Genomic DNA, 23196 nt, shown 5'->3' on the forward strand with positions numbered 1-23196 from the left:
TGCGGCGAAGCAGAAAACTGTAGCTAGAATTTCAGAAATCTCCCAAATTTAACATTTCTGCCGTTTGCGCAGATAAAGTCTGAATTGCGTCAAATTAGAATCAGTTGTTAAACTCTTTGCCCTAAACCTACTTGAAGTGAAATATATATGGATATATATATATATAATATATAGATTTTATATGGAGGTTAAATGTTTAGTTTTGCGAAATTATATGAAATTTGACTCAATTTTGGCCCCATCAAAAAAGTCAATGAGACTCATGTCATAATTGTTATGGCGTTGCCGTAGCGATGACCAAAACCTTCCATGTTATTCCAATGGGGAAATCGCCAGAACTTGTTTACACTTTAGACTTTCACAAACTCCTCCCAGGGCGTTAGCCCTATTAACCTGAAATTTGGTGAGACTCATCTTCAGGGGTGGACCATCAAAAGTTATCCACATTTTTATTCAAAGAGTCACGGTGTCTGTGTGGCAAAGCCGCACATTTTGCCAAGAATTCAAAATAAAATTGCTTTCTGATGGTAAAACAAAGGGGAGAAGATGTGACAGCGTCACAGATTCAGCAGTAGGCGTAATAAAAGGACAATTGGGGCGCGTTAGCGCCCCAAAAGTGTGGCCGATCATTGCCGCTTGCGGCTATATTTACTGTTTGTTGTTATTATGGCTGTATATGCTGTTATTATGACTGTATATGGTGTTATTATTACTCTTTATGTTGTTATTATTACTGTATATGCTGTTATTATGACTATATGCTGTTAATATGACTGTATTATGCCGTTATTATGATTGTATATGCTGTTATTATTTATAATGTTGTAAATACTTTGCTTTTCCTGTCTTAATGATCACAGCAGCTCCAGCAGCCGAAGCACGGACTGATCCAAACAAACATAAACCTGTGGAACTTGAGCACCACTGACAGGTGATGGGGTCAGTCACCTGTCTGATGTGCACCACAGGACACGCTGTAAGTGGTGTTAGGGTCAGTCACCTGTCTGATGTGCACCACAGGACACGCTGTAAGCGTTCAGGGTCAGTCACCTGTCTGATGTGCACCACAGGACACGCTGTAAGTGGTGTTAGGGTCAGTCACCTGTCTGATGTGCACCACAGGACACGCTGTAAGTGGGTCAGTCACCTGTCTGATGTGCACCACAGGACACGCTGTAAGTGGGTCAGTCACCTGTCTGATGTGCACCACAGGACACGCTGTAAGTGGGTCAGTCACCTGCCTGATGTGCACCACAGGACACGCTGTAAGTGGGTCAGTCACCTGCCTGATGTGCACCACAGGACACGCTGTAAGTGGGTCAGTCACCTGCCTGATGTGCACCACAGGACACGCTGTAAGTGGGTCAGGGTCAGTCACCTGTCTGATGTGCACCACAGGACACGCTGTAAGTGGGTCAGGGTCAGTCACCTGTCTGATGTGCACCACAGGACACGCTGTAAGTGGTGTTAGGGTCAGTCACCTGTCTGATGTGCACCACAGGACACGCTGTAAGTGGTGTCAGGGTCAGTCACCTGTCTGATGTGCACCACAGGACACGCTGTAAGTGGTTAGGGTCAGTCACCTGTCTGATGTGCACCACAGGACACGCTGTAAGTGGGTCAGTCACCTGTCTGATGTGCACCACAGGACACGCTGTAAGTGGTGTTAGGGTCAGTCACCTGTCTGATGTGCACCACAGGACACGCTGTAAGTGGTGTTAGGGTCAGTCACCTGTCTGATGTGCACCACAGGACACGCTGTAAGTGGTGTTAGGGTCAGTCACCTGTCTGATGTGCACCACAGGACACGCTGTAAGTCGTCCACAGAGAGACGATCATCAAGAACGAGGTCAGGAACCCAAACACCTGCAATAAAAACAGGAAGTAAGAACATCTGCCAAACATACACAGAAAAAGCTAATGCTGCTATACTAGCATTGTTACACTAGCATTGTTATACTAGCATTGTTATACTAGCATTGTTACACTAGCATTGTTACACTAGCATTGTTACACTAGCATTGTTACACTAGCATTGTTACACTAGCATTGTTACACTAGCATTGTTGGGATGCTACTAAATACAAGCGCCGCTAACATGTTCAGAAAGCGCTGCTAACATGTTCAGAATACTCATTTAGAGCAGATATTTCTGGTGCATTTCCTCTTTTATTTGGAGCTGTTCAGATACTTTCTGATCATATAAACGAGTGTGACTTTACCTTCTCTAAGGCCGCAGTTATTTTATTACTTGGTTTACGGCTTTTTAAATGAAATATATTGAATAGGCGGACGAAATACAAATATAAATATAATATAAATATATTTTGTATTATATATATTATAATAATTCAAGGAAATATGGCGACAGGCAGAAAAAATATAAATGTCAAAGGACATATTCGATGAATTTGGCACCGAAGTCTCTGAGTACGAACAGAGGAGTCCAGAGGCTTCATCACTTTGGAGAGTCCACAGGCTTCATCACTTTAGAGGAGTCCACAGGCTTCATCACTTTAGAGGAGTCCACAGGCTTCATCACTTTAGAGGAGTCCACAGGCTTCATCACTTTGGAGGAGTCCAGAGGCTTCATCACTTTAGAGGAGTCCACAGGCTTCATCACTTTAGAGGAGTCCACAGGCTTCATCACTTTGGAGAGTCCAGAGGCTTCATCACTTTGGAGGAGTCCAGAGGCTTCATCACTTTGGAGGAGTCCACAGGCTTCATCACTTTAGAGGAGTCCACAGGCTTCATCACTTTGGAGGAGTCCAGAGGCTTCATCACTTTGGAGAGTCCAGAGGCTTCATCACTTTGGAGGAGTCCAGAGGCTTCATCACTTTGGAGAGTCCAGAGGCTTCATCACTTTGGAGAGTCCAGAGGCTTCATCACTTTGGAGGAGTCCAGAGGCTTCATCACTTTGGAGAGTCCAGAGGCTTCATCACTTTGGAGGAGTCCAGAGGCTTCATCACTTTGGAGAGTCCAGAGGCTTCATCACTTTAGAGGAGTCCACAGGCTTCATCACTTTGGAGGAGTCCAGAGGCTTCATCACTTTGGAGAGTCCAGAGGCTTCATCACTTTGGAGGAGTCCAGAGGCTTCATCACTTTGGAGAGTCCAGAGGCTTCATCACTTTAGAGGAGTCCACAGGCTTCATCACTTTGGAGGAGTCCAGAGGCTTCATCAGAGGCTTCATCACTTTGGAGGAGTCCAGAGGCTTCATCATTTTGGAGAGTCCAGAGGCTTCATCACTTTAGAGGAGTCCAGAGGCTTCATCACTCTAGAGAAGTCCAGAGGCTTCATCAGAGGCTTCATCACTTTAGAGGAGTCCAGAGGCTTCATCAGAGGCTTCATCACTTTAGAGGAGTCCAGAGGCTTCATCACTTTAGAGGAGTCCAGAGGCTTCATCAGAGGCTTCATCCCTCTAGAGGAGTCCAGAGGCTTCATCACTTTAGAGGAGTCCAGAGGCTTCATCACTCTAGAGAAGTCCAGAGGCTTCATCAGAGGCTTCATCACTTTAGAGGAGTCCAGAGGCTTCATCAGAGGCTTCATCACTTTAGAGGAGTCCAGAGGCTTCATCACTTTAGAGGAGTCCAGAGGCTTCATCAGAGGCTTCATCACTTTGGAGGAGTCCAGAGGCTTCATCAGAGGCTTCATCACTTTAGAGGAGTCCAGAGGCTTCATCAGAGGCTTCATCAGAGGCTTTATCAGAGGCTTCATCAGAGGCTTCATCAAAGGCTTCATCATAGGCTTCATCAGAGGCTTCATCGCTGCTGCTGCTGCTGCTGCTGCTGCAGGTGGTTCCATGACATCACAGGCAGGTTTCTGTTTAGTAAATCTACAACTGTATCATCTCATCACCTCAGGGTTAGGGTTCCACCTCAGGGTTAGGGTTCCACCTCAGGGTTAGGGTTCCACCTCAGGGTTAGGGTTCCACCTAAGGGTCAGGGTTCCACCTCAGGGTCAGGGTTAGGGTTCCACCTCAGGGTCAGGGTTATGAGAACCACTGGCCCCTGGAGCTCAGAGCGCTCTGAGCCGTATTAAGTAGCGGGTTCGGTCAAAAGACTTAATTAAGTCAAAAGAAATAATTAAAAAAAAATTATATTTCACTTCATGTTATTTTGCATCGTCGGTGATACTTTATAAAAAAAATTGATAATAATTTATTCATAAATTATTATCAATAATATGAGTGCGGCGGATCCGTAAACCAAGTCATAAAATAACTGCGGCTGAATTAGTGATAAATAAAGCCTGTGTTTACAGTGTGACCCATGACCCTAAAGCCTGTGTTTACAGTGCGACCCCTGACCCTAAAGCCTGTGTTTACAGTGTGACCCCTGACCCTAAAGCCTGTGTTTACAGTGTGACCCCTGACCCTAAAGCCTGTGTTTACAGTGCGACCCCTGACCCTAAAGCCTGTGTTTACAGTGTGACCCCTGACCCTAAAGCCTGTGTTTACAGTGTGACCCCTGACCCTAAAGCCTGTGTTTACAGTGTGACCCCTGACCCTAAAGCCTGTGTTTACAGTGTGACCCCTGACCCTAAAGCCTGTGTTTACAGTGTGACCCCTGAGCCTAAAGCCTGTGTTTACAGTGTGACCCCTGACCCTAAAGCCTGTGTTTACAGTGTGACCCCTGAGCCAAAAGCCTGTGTTTACAGTGTGACCCCTGAGCCTAAAGCCTGTGTTTACAGTGTGACCCCTGAGCCTAAAGCCTATGTTTACAGTGCGACCCCTGAGCCTAAAGCCTGTGTTTACAGTGCGACCCCTGACCCTAAAGCCTGTGTTTACAGTGCGACCCCTGACCCTAAAGCCTGTGTTTACAGTGTGACCCCTGAGCCTAAAGCCTGTGTTTACAGTGTGACCCCTGAGCCTAAAGCCTGTGTTTACAGTGTGACCCCTGAGCCTAAAGCCTGTGTTTACAGTGTGACCTCTGAGCCTAAAGCCTGTGTTTACAGTGTGACCCCTGAGCCTAAAGCCTGTGTTTACAGTGTGACCCCTGAGCCTAAAGCCTGTGTTTACAGTGTGACCTCTGAGCCTAAAGCCTGTGTTTACAGTGTGACCCCTGAGCCTAAAGCCTGTGTTTACAGTGTGACCTCTGAGCCTAAAGCCTGTGTTTACAGTGTGACCCCTGAGCCTAAAGCCTGTGTTTACAGTGTGACCCCTCAGCCTAAAGCCTGTGTTTACAGTGTGACCCCTCAGCCTAAAGCCTGTGTTTACAGTGTGACCCCTGAACCTAAAGCCTGTGTTTACAGTGTGACCCCTGAGCCTAAAGCCTGTGTTTACAGTGTGACCTCTGAGCCTAAAGCCTGTGTTTACAGTGTGACCCCTGAGCCTAAAGCCTGTGTTTACAGTGTGACCCCTGAGCCTAAAGCCTGTGTTTACAGTGTGACCTCTGAGCCTAAAGCCTGTGTTTACAGTGTGACCCCTGAGCCTAAGTCACATGACCGTGTTAAAACGAGCTAAAGCCTCAGATGAAGTTCTGACCGTTGCCGTGACGAGCGCAGACACTCCTGCAGCTTTGACCGCGCCCACGATAGAGGCGATCAGCACCAGCACAGTCCCCACACAGTAATGGAAGAACTCCTGTGGGGGCAGAGGTCAAAGGTCACTCTTATCTCAGTGTTGAAGAGCACATTCTGCCAAACAGCCTTTCACTTTCCTGATGTTAAACACAAATACATCATCAGTCTCAATGTATCACCATGACGACCACAACCTGAACTCACACGCCCCACGCTGGAGACCCCATCTCTCCCGAGGAGCACCTCTGCTTCTCCTGGAGGAGCACCTCTGCTTCTCCCGGTGTTCTGAGGAGCACCTCTGCTTCTCCCGGTGTTCTGAGGAGCACCTCTGCTTCTCCCGGTGTTCTGAGGAGCACCTCTGCTTCTCCCGGTGTTCTGAGGAGCACCTCTGCTTCTCCCGGTGTTCTGAGGAGCACCTCTGCTTCTCCCGGTGTTCTGAGGAGCACCTCTGCTTCTCCCGGTGTTCTGAGGAGCACCTCTGCTTCTTCTGGTGTTCTGAGGAGCACCTCTGCTTCTTCCGGTGTTCTGAGGAGCACCTCTGCTTCTTCCGGTGTTCTGAGGAGCACCTCTGCTCCTCCAGATCACGCTCATATTGTCTCCAGCAGGACCTGAGTCACCGGCGCAGAGGGACTGTCTTTCTCCACGTCCACGGTTTTCTAGCCCCGTCAGCCATATTAGCTCTGTTAGCTTCCTTAGCTTCGTTAGCTCCATTAGCTTCGTTAGCTTCTTAGCTTGTGCTGTTTTCCAATGGGACTTTGAGCCGTCAGCTTTGCTTTGGTCCAGAAGTGTGAGACTTGTGTGTTCCATGTTGACTCATCCTTTCCTCTCTTGGGTCAGGAGGTCAAATGATGATTATAAAGTTGAGTTTTGCAGGGTCAGGGTCAGGGTCAGGGTCAGGGTCAGGGTCAGGGTTAGGGTTAGGGTCAGGGTTAGGGTCAGGGTTAGGGTCAGGGTCAGGGTTAGGGTTAGGGTCAGGGTTAGGGTCAGGGTGGGACGTACATCAGCTCAAAGTGACGCCATAACTGGAATTTGCATGCCTTTATTGAATATATTTAGTTATCATTATTATTCATTGTTTGATGTTGCACCTGATATAAATCACAACTTTGCAGAAAAGCTGCAGTTCTACCAGAGCAGAAAGTGTAGCTGCAGCGCTGGGCGTCACAGTTAGAGCAGAAAGTGTAGCTGCAGCGCTGAGCGTCACACCTCGGCTTCCTTCCTGTTTCACTCAAACTCAGTCAAAGTTCCTCCTCAAAATACAGACTTAACCCAGAGCCACAGACCAAGACCAAAACTTGATCAAACACAGACTAAACCCTGACCCTAACCATGACCCTAACCATGACCCTAACCCTAACCATGACGCTAACCATGACCCTAACCCTAACCATGACGCTAACCATGACCCTAACCATGACCCTAACCATGACCCTAACCATGACCCTAACCATGACGCTAACCATGACCCTAACCATGACCCTAACCATGACCCTAACCATGACCCTAACCATGACCCTAACCATGACGCTAACCATGACGCTAACCATGACGCTAACCATGACCCTAACCATGACCCTAACCCTAACTATGACCCTAACCCTAACTATGACCCTAACCATGACCCTAACCATGACCCTAACCCTAACCATGACCCTAACCCTAACCCACTGGGTTAGACCAGAACCACAGAAGCTTCAAAACAAACTCAATGTGGTGTTTTGCATTTAGAGAAATGAAACAAAGTGTCAAATGTATTCACAGATTTTGGACAATGACCTGAGCTTTGGAGAGACAAAGTCATTCAAATACAATCCACGTAAACTACGTTTCAACTGGTCCTGACCCTCTGAGCGGTTTAGCTAACCCTAACCTTAGCCCTGACCCTGACTTCACAAAACTAATCTAAATCCTAGTGAATTTTAAGTTTTAATCTAGAGGCTGATCTCAGTGATTCACAAAAATACTTTAGTCATTCCAAGTGTGTGTCTGTGAGACATGGGTTAACGTTAACCCTGACCCTGACCCTGACCCTAACCCTGACCCTAACCTTGACCCTAACCTTGACCCTAACCCTAACCCTGACCCTAACCTTAACCATGACCCTAACTCTAACCATGACCCTAACCATGACCCTAACCTTGACCCTAACCCTAACCCTGACCTTAACCATGACCCTAACTCTAACCCTGACCCTAACCATGACTCTAACCCTGACCCTAACCCTGACCCTGACCCTAACCCTAACCCTGACCCTAACCCTGACCCTGACCCTGATCCTAACCCTGACCCTGATCCTAACCCTGACCCAAGCCTCAAAATAATGGGTCGGACACGGTCAATGGGCGACTCAAAAATGAAGGCTCCGGACATAATGGCCGACGCTAATTTTTCGCAGTAATATAATTGGCAAAAACAGCGCGGTGAACACGCCCACAGCGATTCCTCTGGACAAACTGGGCGCGCTACACTACAGTCCACCATTATTGTTGTAGTTGTACAGCGGCGAAAGCAGCGGAAGCAGCGCAGCACATGTGCGCGCTGAGCGTCAGGGGCGTATGAGCGTCGGTCTATGGAAAAACGAAAGAGAACGTCGGACTAAAGAGGCGCTCTGTGTTCTCTTTATTTACGCCAGATGGCGATCTGCGTTAAAAAGCGCCGCTTTATTTTGTAAATGCGCCGTAAAATACACCGCTCCCAAGTGGCGGAGTGTGATCACATTGGCTTTCCATATCGGACACTTTGGACCAGAGCGGCCCAGAGGGAAAGAGAGAAGAGGAGACAGGTAGTTCCAGAGCGTAATCTTACCTGGAAAAGCTTTTTTATTCTTCACAAATCTGTTTGTTGTTGGCGTGAGCCAAAGCAAAGTTTCAACCCCTCCCCCGAGCGTTACCATGGAGATCATCTCACTAAAAAATTATCTAATGCTTAAAAGAGCTACAATGAAGGGCCAATAAGCATACTTTTATATTATTTAATCCATTTGTGGCCATTTTATTGATTTGAATGAATACAATGTATTAAAGAGTGGGGAAGTTAATTGTTTAAAAAAAAAAAGTGATCCCTCGTTTATTGCGGGGGTTACGTTCTAAGAAGAACCCGCGGGAGTCGAAATCCGCGAAGTAGAAACAAGTCAATGAAATACTCCATAAAACATTGAAGCTCACACGCCGCTCTCACCGACCTCAGGGTCAGAGTCAGGGTCAGGGTCAGGGTTAGGGTTAGGGTCAGGGTTAGGGTCAGAGTCAGGGTTAGAGTCAGAGTCAGGGTTAGGGTTAGGGTTAGAGTCAGGGTTAGGGTCAGAGTCAGGGTTAGGGTCAGAGTCAGGGTTAGGGTCAGAGTCAGGGTTAGGGTTCGGGTCAGGGTTAGGGTCAAGGTTAGGGTCAGGGTTAGGGTCAGGGTTAGGGTCAGAGTCAGGGTTAGGGTCAGGGTTAGGGTTAGAGTCAGGGTTAGGGTCAGAGTCAGGGTTAGGGTTAGAGTCAGGGTTAGGGTCAGAGTCTGGGTTAGGGTTCGGGTCAGGGTCAAGGTTAGGGTCAGGGTTAGGGTCAAGGTTAGGGTCAGGGTCAGGGTCTGGGTTAGGTTTAGGGTCAGGGTCTGGGTTAGGTTTAGGGTCAGGTTTAGGGTCAGGGTTAGGGTCAAGGTTAGGGTCAGGGTCTGGGTTAGGTTTAGGGTCAGGGTCTGGGTTAGGTTTAGGGTTAGGGTTAGGGTCAGGGTCTGGGTTAGGTTTAGGGTCAGGTTTAGGGTCAGGGTCTGGGTTAGGTTTAGGGTCAGGGTCAGGGTTAGGTTTAGGGTCTGGGTTAGGTTTAGGATTAGGGTCAGGGTTTAGGGTCAGGTTAAGGGTTAGGTTTAGGGTCAGGAGTTAGGGTCAGGTGTCAGGTTAAGGGTCAGGGTTAGGGTCAGGTGTCAGGTTAAGGGTCAGAGTTAGGGTCAGGGTCAGGGTCATGGTTAGGGTCAGGGTCTGGGTTAGGTTTAGGGTCAGGGTCTGGGTTAGGTTTAGGGTCAGGGTCAGGGTAAGGGTAAGGGGTTAGGGTCAGGGTCTGGGTTAGGTTTAGGGTCAGGTTTAGGGTCTGGGTTAGGTTTAGGGTCAGGGTTAGGTTTAGGGTCAGGGTTAGGTTTAGGGTCAGGGTAAGGGGTTAGGGTCAGGGTCTGGGTTAGGTTTAGGGTCAGGGTTAGGTTTAGGGTCAGGGTCTGGGTTAGGTTTAGGGTCAGAGTTTAGGGTCAGGTTAAGGGTTAGGGTCAGGGGTTAGGGTCAGGTGTCAGGTTAAGGGTCAGGGGTTAGGGTCAGGTGTCAGGTTAAGGGTCAGGGGTTAGTACAAGCTCTCACCGTCAGGGGGCAGTTGATGCAGGGCGTCCGAGTGCTGAGGCTGAAGATGTGGATGAAGAAGAAAACAAGCAGCGCAACAAAAAACCACAACGCGACAACCTCGAAAAACTGGAATGCGTACCAGCTGGGCCAGCCACGGGCCAGGTGGAGGCACAGGAAGGTCACCAACAGCGCCACCTGTAGGAGAAGGAGAAAACTACTGTGAGAGTGAGGAGGAGCAGAGGAGAAGCAAAGGAGGAGGAGCAGAGGAGAAGCGGAAGAGGAGCAAAGGAGGAGTAGCAGAGGAGGAGCAGAGGAGAAGCAAAGGAGGAGGAGCAGAGGAGAAGCAGAAGAGGAGCAAAGGAGGAGGAGCAAGGGAGAAGCAGAGGAGAGGCAAAGGATGAGGAGCAGAGGAGAAGCAGAAGAGGAGGAGTAGAGGAGGGGGAGCAGAGGAGAAGCAGAAGAGGAGCAGAGGAGGAGGTGCAGCGGAGGAGAAGCAGAGGAGCAGAGGACGAGCAGAGGAGAAGAAGAAGAGGAGCAGAGGAGGAAGAACAAAGGAGGAGCAGGGGAGGAGGAGCAGAGGACGAGCAGAGGAGAAGCAGAAGAGGAGGAGCTGAGGAGGAGCTGAGGAGGAGCAGAAGAGGAGAAGCAGAGGAGAAGCAAAGAAGGAGGAGCAGAGGAGAAGCAGAAGAGGAGCAAAGGAGGAGTAGCAGAGAAGGAGGAGCAGAGGAGAAGCAAAGGAGGAGGAGCAGAGGAGAAGCAGAAGAGGAGCAAAGGAGGAGGAGCAAGGGAGGAGCAGAGGAGAGGCAAAGGAGGAGGAGCAGAGGAGAAGCAGAAGAGGAGGAGCAGAGGAGGGGGAGCAGAGGAGAAGCAGAGGAGAAGCAGAAGAGGAGCAGAGGAGGAGGTGCAGCGGAGGAGAAGCAGAGGAGGAGCAGAGGACGGGCAGAGGAGAAGCAGAAGAGGAGCAGAGGAGGAAGAACAAAGGAGGAGGAGCAGAGGACGAGCAGAGGACAAGCAGAAGAGGAGCAGAGGAGGAGGAGCTGAGGAGGAGCAGAGGAGGAGAAGCAGAGGAGAAGCAAAGGAGGAGGAGCAGAGGAGAAGCAGAAGAGGAGCAAAGGAGCAGCAGAGGAGGAGGAGCAGAGGAGGAGCAGAGGAGAAGCAAAGGAGGAGGAGCAGAGGAGAAGCAGAAGAGGAGCAAAGGAGGAGGAGCAAGGGAGGAGCAGAGGAGAGGAAAAGGAGGAGGAGCAGAGGAGAAGCAGAAGAGGAGCAAAGGAGGAGGAGCAAGGGAGGAGCAGAGGAGAGGCAAAAGATGAGGAGCAGAGGAGAAGCAGAAGAGGAGGAGTAGAGGAGGGGGAGCAGAGGAGAAGCAGAAGAGGAGAAGCAGAAGAGGAGCAGAGGAGGAGGTGCAGCAGAGGAGAAGCAGAGGACGAGCAGAGGACGAGCAAAGGAGAAGCAGAAGAGGAGCAGAGGAGGAAGAACAAAGGAGGAGCAGAGGAGGAGGAGCAGAGGACGAGCAGAGGAGAAGCAGAAGAGGAGCAGAGGAGGAGGAGCTGAGGAGGAGCAGAGGAGGAGAAGCAGAGGAGAAGCAAAGGAGGAGGAGCAGAAGAGGAGCAGAAGAGGAGCAAAGGAGGAGGAGCAGAGGAGGAGGAGCAGAGGAGAAGCAAAGGAGGAGGAGCAGAGAAGAAGCAGAAGAGGAGCAAAGGAGGAGGAGCAAGGGAGGAGCAGAGGAGAGGCAAAGGAGGAGGAGCAGAGGAGAAGCAGAAGAGGAGCAGAGGAGGGGGAGCAGCGGAGAAGCAGAAGAGGAGCAGAAGAGGAGGTGCAGCGGAGGAGAAGCAGAGGAGGAGCAGAGGACGAGCAGAGGAGAAGCAGAAGAGGAGCAGAGGAGGAAGAACAAAGGAGGAGGAGCAGAGAACGAGCAGAGGAGAAGCAGCTGAGGAGGAGCAGAGGAGGAGAAGCAAAGGAGAAGCAAAGGAGGAGGAGCAGAGGAGAAGCAAAGGAGGAGGAGCAGAGGAGAAGCAGAAGAGGAGGAGCAGAGGAGGGGGAGCAGAGGAGAAGCAGAAGAGGAGCAGAGGAGGAGGTGCAGCGGAGAAAAGCAGAGGAGGAGCAGAGGACGAGCAGAGGAGAAGCAGAAGAGGAGCAGAGGAGTAGGAGCTGAGGAGGAGCAGAGGAGGAGCAGAGGAGGAGGAGCTGAGGAGGAGCAGAGGAGGAGAAGCAGAGGAGAAGCAAAGGAGGAGGAGCAGAAGAGGAGCAAAGGAGGAGGAGCAGAGGAGGAGGAGCAGAGAAGAAGCAGAAGAGGAGCAAAGGAGGAGGAGCAGAGGAGGAGCAGAGGAGAGGCAAAGGAGGAGGAGCAGCGGAGAAGCAGAAGAGTAGGAGCAGAGGAGGGGGAGCAGAGGAGAAGCAGAAGAGGAGCAGAGGAGGAGGTGCAGCGGAGAAAAGCAGAGGAGGAGCAGAGGACGAGCAGAGGAGAAGCAGAAGAGGAGCAGAGGAGGAGGAGCTGAGGAGGAGCAGAGGAGGAGAAGCAGAGGAGAAGCAAAGGAGGAGGAGCAGAGGAGAAACAGAAGAGGAGCAAAGGAGGAGTAGCAGAGGAGGAGGAGCCGAGGAGAAGCAAAGGAAGAGGAGCAGAGGAGAAGCAGAAGATGAGCAAAGGAGGAGGAGCAAGGGAGGAGCAGAGAAGAAGCAAAGGAGGAGGAGCAGAGGAAAAGCAGAAGAGGAGGAGCAGAGGAGGAGGAGCAGAGGAGAAGCAGAAGAGGAGCAGAGGAGGAGGTGCAGCGGAGGAGAAGTAGAGGAGGAGAAGCAAAGGAGAAGCAGAGGAGGAGGAGCAGAGGAGAAGCAGAAGAGGAGCAAAGGAGGAGTAGCAGAGGAGGAGGAGCAGAGGAGGAGCAGAGGAGAAGCAAAGGAGGAGGAGCAGAGGAGAAGCAGAAGAGGAGGAGCAGAGGAGGAGGAGCTGAGGAGGAGCAGAGGAGAAGCAGAGGAGAAGCAAAGAAGGAGGAGCAGAGGAAAAGCAGAAGAGGAGCAAAGGAGGAGTAGCAGAGGAGGAGGAGCAGAGGAGAAGAGAAGGAGGAGGAGCAGAGGAGAAGCAGAAGAGGAGGAGCAGAGGAGGGGGAGCAGCGGAGAAGCAGAGGAGGAGCAGAAGAGGAGGTGCAGCGGAGGAGAAGCAGAGGAGGAGCAGAGGACGAGCAGAAGAGGAGCAGAGGAGGAAGGACAAAGGAGGAGGAGCAGAGGACGAGCAGAGGAGAAGCAGAAGAGGAGCAGAGGAGGAGGAGCTGAGGAGGAGCAGAGGAGGAGAAGCAGAGGAGAAGCAAAGGAGGAGGAGCAGAGGAGAAGCAAAGGAGGAGGAGCAGAGGAGAAGCAAAGGAGGAGGAGCAGAGGAGAAGCAGAAGAGGAGCAAAGGAGGAGGAGCAAGGGAGGAGCAGAGGAGAGGCAAAGGAGGAGGAGCAGAGGAGAAGCAGAAGAGGAGGAGTAGAGGAGGGGGAGCAGAAGAAAAGCAGAAGAGGAGCAGAGGAGGAGGTGCAGCAGAGGAGAAGCAGAGGAGGAGCAGAGGACGAGCAGAGGAGAAGAAGAGGAGCAGAGGAGGAAGAACAAAGGAGGAGCAGAGGAGGAGGAGCAGAGGACGAGCAGAGGAGAAGCAGAAGAGGAGCAGAGGAGGAGGAGCTAAGGAGGAGCAGAGGAGGAGAAGCAGAGGAGAAGCAAAGAAGGAGGAGCAGAGGAGAAGCAGAAGAGGAGGAGCAGAGGAGAAGCAGAAGCGGAGCAAAGGAGGAGGAACAGAGGAGAAGCAGAAGAGGAGCAAAGGAGGAGGAGCAAGGGAGGAGCAGAGGAGAGGCAAAGGAGGAGAAGAAGAAGAGGAGCAGAGGAGGAGGTGCAGCAGAGGAGAAGCAGAGGAGGAGCAGAGGACGAGCAGAGGAGAAGCAGAAGAGGAGCAGAGGAGGAAGAACAAAGGAGGAGCAGAGGAGGAGGAGCAGAGGACGAGTAGAGGAGAAGCAGAAGAGGAGCAGAGGAGGGGGAGCTGAGGAGGAGCAGAGGAGGAGAAGCAGAGGAGAAGCAAAGGAGGAGGAGCAGAAGAGGAGCAAAGGAGGAGGAGCAGAGGAGGAGGAGCAGAGGAGAAGCAAAGGAGGAGTAGCAGAGAAGAAGCAGAAGAGGAGCAAAGGAGGAGGAGCAGAGGAGGAGCAGAGGAGAGGCAAAGGAGGAGGAGCAGCGGAGAAGCAGAAGAGTAGGAGCAGAGGAGGGGGAGCAGAGAAGCAGAAGAGGAGCAGAGGAGGAGGTGCAGCGGAGAAAAGCAGAGGAGGAGCAGAGGACGAGCAGAGGAGAAGCAGAAGAGGAGCAGAGGAGGAAGAACAAAGGAGGAGCAGAGGAGGAGGAGCAGAGGACGAGTAGAGGAGAAGCAGAAGAGGAGCAGAGGAGGGGGAGCTGAGGAGGAGCAGAGGAGGAGAAGCAGAGGAGAAGCAAAGAAGGAGGAGCAGAGGAGAAGCAGAAGAGGAGGAGCAGAGGAGAAGCAGAAGCGGAGCAAAGGAGGAGGAGCAGAGGAGAAGCAGAAGAGGAGCAAAGGAGGAGGAGCAAGGGAGGAGCAGAGGAGAGGCAAAGGAGGAGAAGAAGAAGAGGAGCAGAGGAGGAGGTGCAGCAGAGGAGAAGCAGAGGAGGAGCAGAGGACGAGCAGAGGAGAAGCAGAAGAGGAGCAGAGGAGGAAGAACAAAGGAGGAGCAGAGGAGGAGGAGCAGAGGACGAGTAGAGGAGAAGCAGAAGAGGAGCAGAGGAGGGGGAGCTGAGGAGGAGCAGAGGAGGAGAAGCAGAGGAGAAGCAAAGGAGGAGGAGCAGAAGAGGAGCAAAGGAGGAGGAGCAGAGGAGGAGGAGCAGAGGAGAAGCAAAGGAGGAGTAGCAGAGAAGAAGCAGAAGAGGAGCAAAGGAGGAGGAGCAGAGGAGGAGCAGAGGAGAGGCAAAGGAGGAGGAGCAGCGGAGAAGCAGAAGAGTAGGAGCAGAGGAGGGGGAGCAGAGAAGCAGAAGAGGAGCAGAGGAGGAGGTGCAGCGGAGAAAAGCAGAGGAGGAGCAGAGGACGAGCAGAGGAGAAGCAGAAGAGGAGCAGAGGAGGAGGAGCTGAGGAGGAGCAGAGGAGGAGCAGAGGAGGAGAAGCAGAGGAGAAGCAAAGGAGGAGGAGCAGAGGAGAAACAGAAGAGGAGCAAAGGAGGGGTAGCAGAGGAGGAGGAGCAGAGGAGAAGCAAAGGAGGAGGAGCAGAGGAGAAGCAGAAGAGGAGCAAAGGAGGAGGTGCAGCGGAGGAGAAGCAGAGGAGGAGCAGAGGAGAAGCAGAAGAGGAGCAGAGGAGGAAGAACAAAGGAGGAGGAGCAGAGGAGGAGGACCAGAGGACAAAGAGGAGAAGCAGAAGAGGAGCAGAGGAGGAGGAGCTGAGGAGGAGCAGAGGAGGAGAAGCAGAGGAGAAGCAGAGGAGGAGGAGCAGAGGAGAAGCAGAAGAGGAGCAAAGGAGGAGTAGCAGAGGAGGAGGAGCAGAGGAGGAGCAGAAGAGGAGGAGTAGAGGAGGGGGAGCAGAGGAGAAGCAGAAGAGGAGCAAAGGAGGAGGAGCAAGGGAGGAGCAGAGGAGAGGCAAAGGAGGAGCAGCAGAGGAGAAGCAGAAGAGGAGGAGCAGAGGAGGGGGAGCAGAGGAGAAGCAGAAGAGGAGCAGAGGAGGAAGAACAAAGGAGGAGGAGCAGAGGAGGAAGAGCAGAGGACGAGCAGAGGAGAAGCAGAGGAGGAGGAGCTGAGGAGGAGCAGAGGAGGAGAAGCAAAGGAGGAGGAGCAGAGGAGAAGCAGAAGAGGAGGAGCAGAGGAGGGGGAGCAAAGGAGGAGGAGCAGAGGAGGAGCAGAGGAGAAGCAAAGGAGGAGGAGCAGAGGAGAAGCAGAAGAGGAGGAGCAGCGGCGGGGAAGCAAAGGAGGAGGAGCAGAGGAGAAGCAGAAGAGGAGGAGCAGAGGAGGGGGAGCAGAGGAGGAGCAGAGGAGGAGGAGCAGAGGAGAAGCAGAGGAGAAGCAAAGGAGGAGGAGAAGAGGAGAAGCAGAAGAGGAGGAGCGGAGGAGGGGGAGCAAGGGAGGAGCAGAGGAGAAGCAGAAGAGGAGCAGAGGAGGAGGAGCTGAGGAGGAACAGAGGAGGAGAAGCAGAGGAGAAGCAAAGAAGGAGGAGCAGAGGAGAAGCAGAAGAAGAGCAAAGGAGGAGTAGCAAGGGAGGAGCAGAGGAGAGGCAAAGGAGGAGGAGCAGAGGAGAAGCAGAAGAGGAGGAGTAGAGGAGGGGGAGCAGAGGAGAAGCAGAAAAGGAGCAGAGGAGGAGGTGCAGCGGAGGAGAAGCAGAGGAGGAGCAGAGGACGAGCAGAGGAGAAGAAGAAGAGGAGCAGAGGAGGAAGAACAAAGGAGGAGCAGAGGAGGAGGAGAAGAGGACGAGCAGAGGAGAAGCAGAAGAGGAGCAGAGGAGGAGGAGCTGAGGAGGAGCAGAGGAGGAGAAAAAGAGGAGAAGCAAAGAAGGAGGAGCAGAGGAGAAGCAGAAGAGGAGCAAAGGAGGAGTAGCAGAGGAGGAGGAGCAGAGGAGAAGCATAGGAGGAGGAGCAGAGGAGGAGCAGAAGAGGAGCAAAGGAGGAGGAGCAAGGGAGGAGCAGAGGAGAGGCAAAGGAGGAGGAGCAGAGGAGAAGCAGAAGAGGAGGAGCAGAGGAGGGGGAGCAGAGGAGAAGCAGAAGAGGACCCGAGGAGGAGGTGCAGCGGAGGAGAAGCAGAGGAGGAGCAGAGGACGAGCAAAGGAGAAGCAGAAGAGGAGCAGAGGAGGAAGAACAAAGGAGGAGGAGCAGAGGAGGAGGAGCAGAGGACGAGCAGAGGAGAAGCAGAAGAGGAGCAGAGGAGGAGCTGAGGAGGAGCAGAGGAGGGGAAGCAGAGGAGAAGCAAAGGAGGAGGAGCAGAGGAGAAGCAGAAGAGGAGCAAAGGAGGAGGAGCAGAGGAGGAGGAGCAGAGGAGAAGCAAAGGAGGAGGAGCGGAGGAGAAACAGAAGAGGAGCAAAGGAGGAGGAGCAAGGGAGGAGCAGAGGAGAGGCAAAGGATGAGGAGCAGAGGAGAAGCAGAAGAGGAGCAGAGGAGGAGGTGCAGCAGAGGAGAAGCAGAAGAGGAGCAGAGGAGGAGGTGCAGCAGAGGAGAAGCAGAAGAGCAGAGGAGGAAGAAAAAAGGAGGTGGAGCAGAGGAGGACGAGCAGAGGAGAAGCAGAAGAGGAGCAGAGGAGGAGGAGCTGAGGAGAGAAGAGGAGGAGAAGCAGAGGAGAAGCAAAGGAGGAGGAGCAGAGGAGACGCAAAAGAGGAGCAAAGGAGGAGTAGCAGAGGAGCAGGAGCAGAGGAGGAGGAGAGGAGAAGCAAAGGAGGAGGAGCAGAGGAGAAGCAGAAGAGGAGCAAAGGAGGAGGAGCAGAGGAGAGGTAAAGGAGGAGGAGCAGAGGAGAAGCAGAAGAGTAGGAGCAGAGGAGGGGGAGCAGAGAAGCAGAAGAGGAGCAGAGGAGGAGGTGCAGCGGAGGAGAAGCAGAGGAGGAGCAGAGGACGAGCAAAGGAGAAGCAGAAGAGGAGCAGAGGAGGAAGAACAAAGGAGGAGGAGCAGAGGAGGAGGAGCAGAGGACGAGCAGAGGAGAAGCAGAAGAGGAGCAGAGGAGGAGCTGAGGAGGAGCAGAGGAGGGGAAGCAGAGGAGAAGCAAAGGAGGAGGAGCAGAGGAGAAGCAGAAGAGGAGCAAAGGAGGAGGAGCAGAGGAGGAGGAGCAGAGGAGAAGCAAAGGAGGAGGAGCGGAGGAGAAACAGAAGAGGAGCAAAGGAGGAGGAGCAAGGGAGGAGCAGAGGAGAGGCAAAGGATGAGGAGCAGAGGAGAAGCAGAAGAGGAGCAGAGGAGGAGGTGCAGCAGAGGAGAAGCAGAAGAGGAGCAGAGGAGGAGGTGCAGCAGAGGAGAAGCAGAAGAGGAGCAGAGGAGGAGGTGCAGCAGAGGAGAAGCAGAAGAGCAGAGGAGGAAGAAAAAAGGAGGTGGAGCAGAGGAGGACGAGCAGAGGAGAAGCAGAAAAGGAGCAGAGGAGGAGGAGCTGAGGAGAGAAGAGGAGGAGAAGCAGAGGAGAAGCAAAGGAGGAGGAGCAGAGGAGACGCAAAAGAGGAGATAAGGAGGAGTAGCAGGGGAGCAGGAGCAGAGGAGGAGCAGAGGAGAAGCAAAGGAGGAGGAGCAGAGGAGAAGCAGAAGAGGAGCAAAGGAGGAGGAGCAGAGGAGAGGTAAAGGAGGAGGAGCAGAGGAGAAGCAGAAGAGTAGGAGCAGAGGAGGGGGAGCAGAGAAGCAGAAGAGGAGCAGAGGAGGAGGTGCAGCGGAGGAGAAGCAGAGGAGGAGCAGAGGACGAGCAGAGGAGAAGCAGAAGAGGAGCAGAGGAGGAAGAACAAAGGAGGAGAAGCAGAGGAGGAGGAGCAGAGGACGAGCAGAGGAGAAGCAGAAGAGGAGCAGAGGAGGAGGAGCTGAGGAGGAGAAGAGGAGGAGAAGCAGAGGAGAAGCAAAGGAGGAGGAGCAGAGGAGAAGCAGAAGAGGAGCAAAGGAGGAGTGGCAGAGGAGGAGGTGCAGAGGAGGAGTAGAGGAGAAGCAAAGGAGGAGGAGCAGAGGAGAAGCAGAAGAGGAGCAAAGGAGGAGGAGCAGAGGAAGAGCAGAGGAGAGGTAAAGGAGGAGGAGCAGAGGAGAAGCAGAAGAGTAGGAGCAGAGGAGGGGGAGCAGAGGAGAAGCAGAAGAGGAGCAGAGGAGGAGGTGCAGCGGAGGAGAAGCAGAGGACGAGCAGAGGACGAGCAGAGGAGAAGCAGAAGAGGAGCAGAGGAGGAAGAACAAAGGAGGAGGAGCAGAGGAGGAGGAGCAGAGGACGAGCAGAGGAGAAGCAGAAGAGGAGCAGAGGAGGAGGAGCTGAGGAGGAGCAGAGGAGGATAAGCAGAGGAGAAGCAAAGGAGGAGGAGCAGAGGAGAAGCAGAAGAGGAGCAAAGAAGGAGTAGCAGAGGAGGAGGAGCAGAGGAGAAGCAAAGGAGGAGGAGCAGACGAGAAGCAGAAGAGGGGCAAAGGAGGAGGAGCAAGGGAGGAGCAGAGGAGAGGCAAAGGAGGAGGAGCAGAGGAGAAGCAGAAGAGGAGGAGCAGAGGGGGAGCAGAGGAGAAGCAGAAGAGGAGCAGAGGAGGAGGTGCAGCGGAGGAGAAGCAGAGGAGGAGCAGAGGAGAAGCAGAAGAGGAGCAGAGGAGGAAGAACAAAGGAGGAGGAGCAGAGGAGGAAGAGCAGAGGACGAGCAGAGATGAAGCAGAAGAGGAGCAGAGGAGGAGGAGCTGAGGAGGAGCATAGGAGGAGAAGCAGAGGAGAAGCAAAGGAGGAGGAGCAGAGGAGAAGCAGAAGAGGAGCAAAGGAGGAGTAGCAGAGGAGGAGGAGCAGAGGAGAAGCAAAGGAGGAGGAGCAGAGGAGAAGCAGAAGAGGAGCAAAGGAGGAGGAGCAAGGGAGGAGCAGAGGAGAAGCAAAGGAGGAGGAGCAGAGGAAAAGCAGAAGAGGAGGAACAGAGGAGGAGGAGCAGAGGAGAAGCAGAAGAGGAGCAGAGGAGGAGGTGCAGCGGAGAAGCAGAGGAGGAGCAGAGGAGAAGCAAAGGAGGAGGAGCAGAGGAAAAGCAGAAGAGGAGGAGCAGAGGAGGAGGAGCAGAGGAGGAGGAGCAGAGGAGAAGCAGAAGAGGAGCAAAGGAGGAGTAGCAGAGGAGGAGGAGCAGAGGAGGAGCAGAAGAGGAGCAAAGGAGGAGGAGCAAGGGAGGAGCAGAGGAGAGGCAAAGGAGGAGAAGCAGAGGAGAAGCAGAAGAGGAGGAGCAGAGGAGGGGGAACAGAGGAGAAGCAGAAGAGGAGGTGCAGCGGAGGAGAAGCAGAGGAGGAGCAGAGGACGAGCAGAGGACGAGCAGAGGAGAAGCAGAAGAGGAGCAGAGGAGGAAGAACAAAGGAGGAGGAGCAGAGGAGGAGGAGCAGAGGACGAGCAGAGGAGAAGCAGAGGAGGAGGATCTGAGGAGGAGCAGAGGAGGAGAAGCAGAGGAGAAGCAAAGGACGAGGAGCAGAGGAGAAGCAGAAGAGGAGGAGCAGAGGAGGGGGAGCAGAGGAGGAGGAGCAGGGGAGAAGCAGAAGAGGAGGAGCAGCGGAGAAGCAAAGGAGGAGGAGCAGAGGAGAAGCAGAAGAGGAGGAGCAGAGGAGGGGGAGCAGAGGAGGAGCAGAGGAGGAGGAGCAGAGGAGAATCAGAGGAGAAGCAAAGGAGGAGGAGCAGAGGAGAAGCAGAAGAGGAGGAGCAGAGGAGGGGGAGCAGAGGAGGAGAAGAGGAGGGGGAGCAGAGGAGAAGCAGAAGAGGAGCAGAGGAGGAGCAGCGGAGGAGAAGCAGAGGAGGAGCAGAGGAGGAGGAGCAGAGGAAGAGCAGAGGAGAAGCAGAAGAGGAGCAGAGGAGGAGGAGCAAAGGAGGAGGAGCAGAGGAGGAGGAGCAGAGGAGGAGCAGACCCTAACCCTAACCCTAACCCAACTCTAACCCTACAGCACTAACCCTACAGCACTAACCCTACAGCCTTAACTCTACAGCACTAACCCTACAGCACTAACCCTACAGCCTTAACTCTACAGCCTTAACTCTACAGCACTAACCCTACAGCACTAACCCTACAGCACTAACCCTACAGCACTAACCCTACAGCTCTAACTCTACAGCACTAACTCTACAGCACTAACTCTACAGCTCTAACTCTACAGCACTAACCCTACAGCCCTCACCCTACAGCACTAACCCTACAGCTCTAACCCTACAGCACTAACCCTACAGCCCTCACCCTACAGCACTAACCCTACAGCTCTAACCCTACAGCACTAACCCTACAGCCTTAACCCTACAGCTCTAACCCTACAGCACTAACCCTACAGCACTAACCCTACAGCACTAACCCTACAGCTCTAACCCTACAGCACTAACCCTACAGCCCTCACCCTACAGCACTAACCCTACAGCCCTAACCCTACAGCTCTAACTCTATAGCTCTAACTCTACAGCACTAACCCTACAGCTCTAACCCTACAGCACTAACCCTACAGCTCTAACTCTACAGCACTAACCCTACAGCCCTCACCCTACAGCACTAACCCTACAGCTCTAACCCTACAGCACTAACCCTACAGCCCTCACCCTACAGCACTAACCCTACAGCCCTAACCCTACAGCTCTAACTCTATAGCTCTAACTCTACAGCCCTAACCCTACAGCACTAACCCTACAGCTCTAACCCTACAGCACTAACCCTACAGCTCTAACCCTACAGCCCTAACCGTACAGCTCTAACCCTACAGCACTAACCCTACAGCTCTAACCCTACAGCCCTAACCCTACAGCTTTAACCCTACAGCTTTAACCCTACAGCACTAACCCTACAGCCCTAACCCTACAGCCCTAACCCTACAGCTTTAACCCTACAGCCCTAACCCTACAGCCCTAGCCCTACAGCTTTAACCCTACAGCACTAACCCTACAGCCCTAACCCTACAGCCCTAACCCTACAGCTTTAACCCTACAGCTCTAACCCTACAGCCCTAACCCTACAGCCCTAACCCTACAGCCCTAGCCCTACAGCCCTAACCCTATGAGAATAAGAGTCAAGTCTAAATAGAGTCCTTAAACCTCTGATCGATGGAACCAACCCTGGTTTATCCTGGTTATTCCCGCTCAGTCCCACAGTCCATAGTGCCACAGTCCCAGTCCCACAGTCCATAGTCCCACAGTCCATAGTCCCACAGTCCATAGTCCCACAGTCCATAGTCCCAGTCCATAGTCCCACAGTCCATAGTCCCACAGTCCATAGTCCCAGTCCATAGTGCCACAGTCCATAGTGCCACAGTCCATAGTCCCAGTCCATAGTCCCACAGTCCATAGTCCCAGTCCATAGTCCCAGTCCATAGTCCCAGTCCATAGTCCCAGTCCATAGTCCCACAGTCCATAGTCCCACAGTCCATAGTCCCACAGTCCATAGTCCCACAGTCCATAGTCCCAGTACATAGTCCGAGTCCATAGAACCACAGTCCATAGTCCCACAGTCCATAGTCCCACAGTCCCACAGTCCCAGTCCATAGTCCCAGTCCATAGTCCCAGTCCATAGTCCCAGTCCATAGTGCCAGTCTTAAATCCCTGTCCTTGGTCCCAGGTCCAGGTCCAGTCTTGGTCCCGGTCCTCACCAGTTGTCCGCTCTGCAGAAGGCCCGGGATGGTCCGGACGTAGCCCAGATTCAGGAGACGGTCTGGAGTGCGCGTGCCCGACGTGCTTCCCGCCGCGTGCGACATTTCAACCACAGCCACGCAAACGCCAAAAGACACGCGCAGTCCCTCAGACACAGAGAGGAGCTGCAGGAGGAGCTGCAGGAGGAGCTGCAGGAGGAGCTGCCGGAGGAGCTGCAGGAGCAGAGGAGGAGCAGAGGAGGAGCTGGACCACGCACTCTCTGAGCAGCACCGCCCTGACAAGCTGGAGCACGGCCCGCGTAAACAGAGCCATATCCGGGGTGACCCTCTGCAGTAAAAGCACAGACTGTTTCACACATGAGATCAGGTCGTGTTTGTGCGGACTTTACTGTGAAAAGCGCCTCCTCCGTCAGGGCTGTGAACTGCAGCTTCACGCGCTTCAAACACTGCAGTGACGTCACCATAACAGTACTTTAATTATGTACAAGATTAACCTGCTGATTTCCAATTGGTAAAAAATAAAGCAAATAATCTAATAATATAATTCAAAAAATACAACACAAAAATGAGCTTTATTTAAGCTCTAATAAAATGGTGAGCTAAACATTTCCATCACTAAACATTTAAAATGTCATTAGAATGTTCCACATTCCAGGCCAGAGGCAAAATGAGAGCAGAAAGCAACTTAACAACCCTAACCCTAACCCAACCCTAACCCTAACCCTAATCCAATCATTAACTGACATGAAATATGAATTTCAGGGTAGAAATTACTTAGTTTGTTCTTCTATTACAACAACATTTCTGTGAATATTGTCCAGTAAAAATAATCACAAATGCTGTCAAATCCAACATTAAATGTGTTTGAAGCTCTGGGTTAGGTTTAGGGTTAGGGTTAACCCTCTGATGTAGGGATAGGGTTAGGTTTAGGGTTAGGGTTAACCCTCTGATGTCGCTCACATGTGTCTGATGCTGTTATTGTGATCTTCTGAGGTTAATCCCTGTTTAACATTTTCGAACATAAAAAATCAATTTAAATCAAATCAATTTATTTTTGTAAGGCCCATATTCACAACAACGGTTAGGGTTAGTAACCCCCGGCACCACTTTACTCTCAGTATAAGACCTGTACAGGAACCCCCGGCACCACTTTACTCTCAGTATAAG

At 52.6% G+C, this 23196-nt stretch overlaps 1 protein-coding gene across 1 annotated transcript in view; it reads right to left on the minus strand.

The window, feature by feature from the left end:
- cmtm7 (CKLF-like MARVEL transmembrane domain containing 7) overlaps nucleotides 1-22378 on the minus strand; it is a 38628-nt gene extending 16250 nt beyond the window's left edge. Inside the window, exons 1-4 of the mRNA XM_072461356.1 lie at nucleotides 22030-22378; nucleotides 9843-10019; nucleotides 5484-5582; nucleotides 1785-1866 (exon numbers count right to left, since the gene is read on the minus strand). Of these exons, the coding sequence (XP_072317457.1) occupies nucleotides 1785-1866; nucleotides 5484-5582; nucleotides 9843-10019; nucleotides 22030-22134 (463 nt within the window). The 5' untranslated portion in view covers nucleotides 22135-22378. The remainder of the gene's footprint in view (nucleotides 1-1784; nucleotides 1867-5483; nucleotides 5583-9842; nucleotides 10020-22029) is intronic.
- Between the last annotated feature and the right edge of the window lie 818 nt (nucleotides 22379-23196).

Source organism: Eucyclogobius newberryi, unplaced genomic scaffold (genome assembly GCF_026437365.1).
Source record: "Eucyclogobius newberryi isolate DKJ021-1_F unplaced genomic scaffold, fEucNew1.0.hap1 SCAF_3, whole genome shotgun sequence".
Lineage (NCBI taxonomy): Eukaryota > Metazoa > Chordata > Actinopteri > Gobiiformes > Gobiidae > Eucyclogobius > Eucyclogobius newberryi.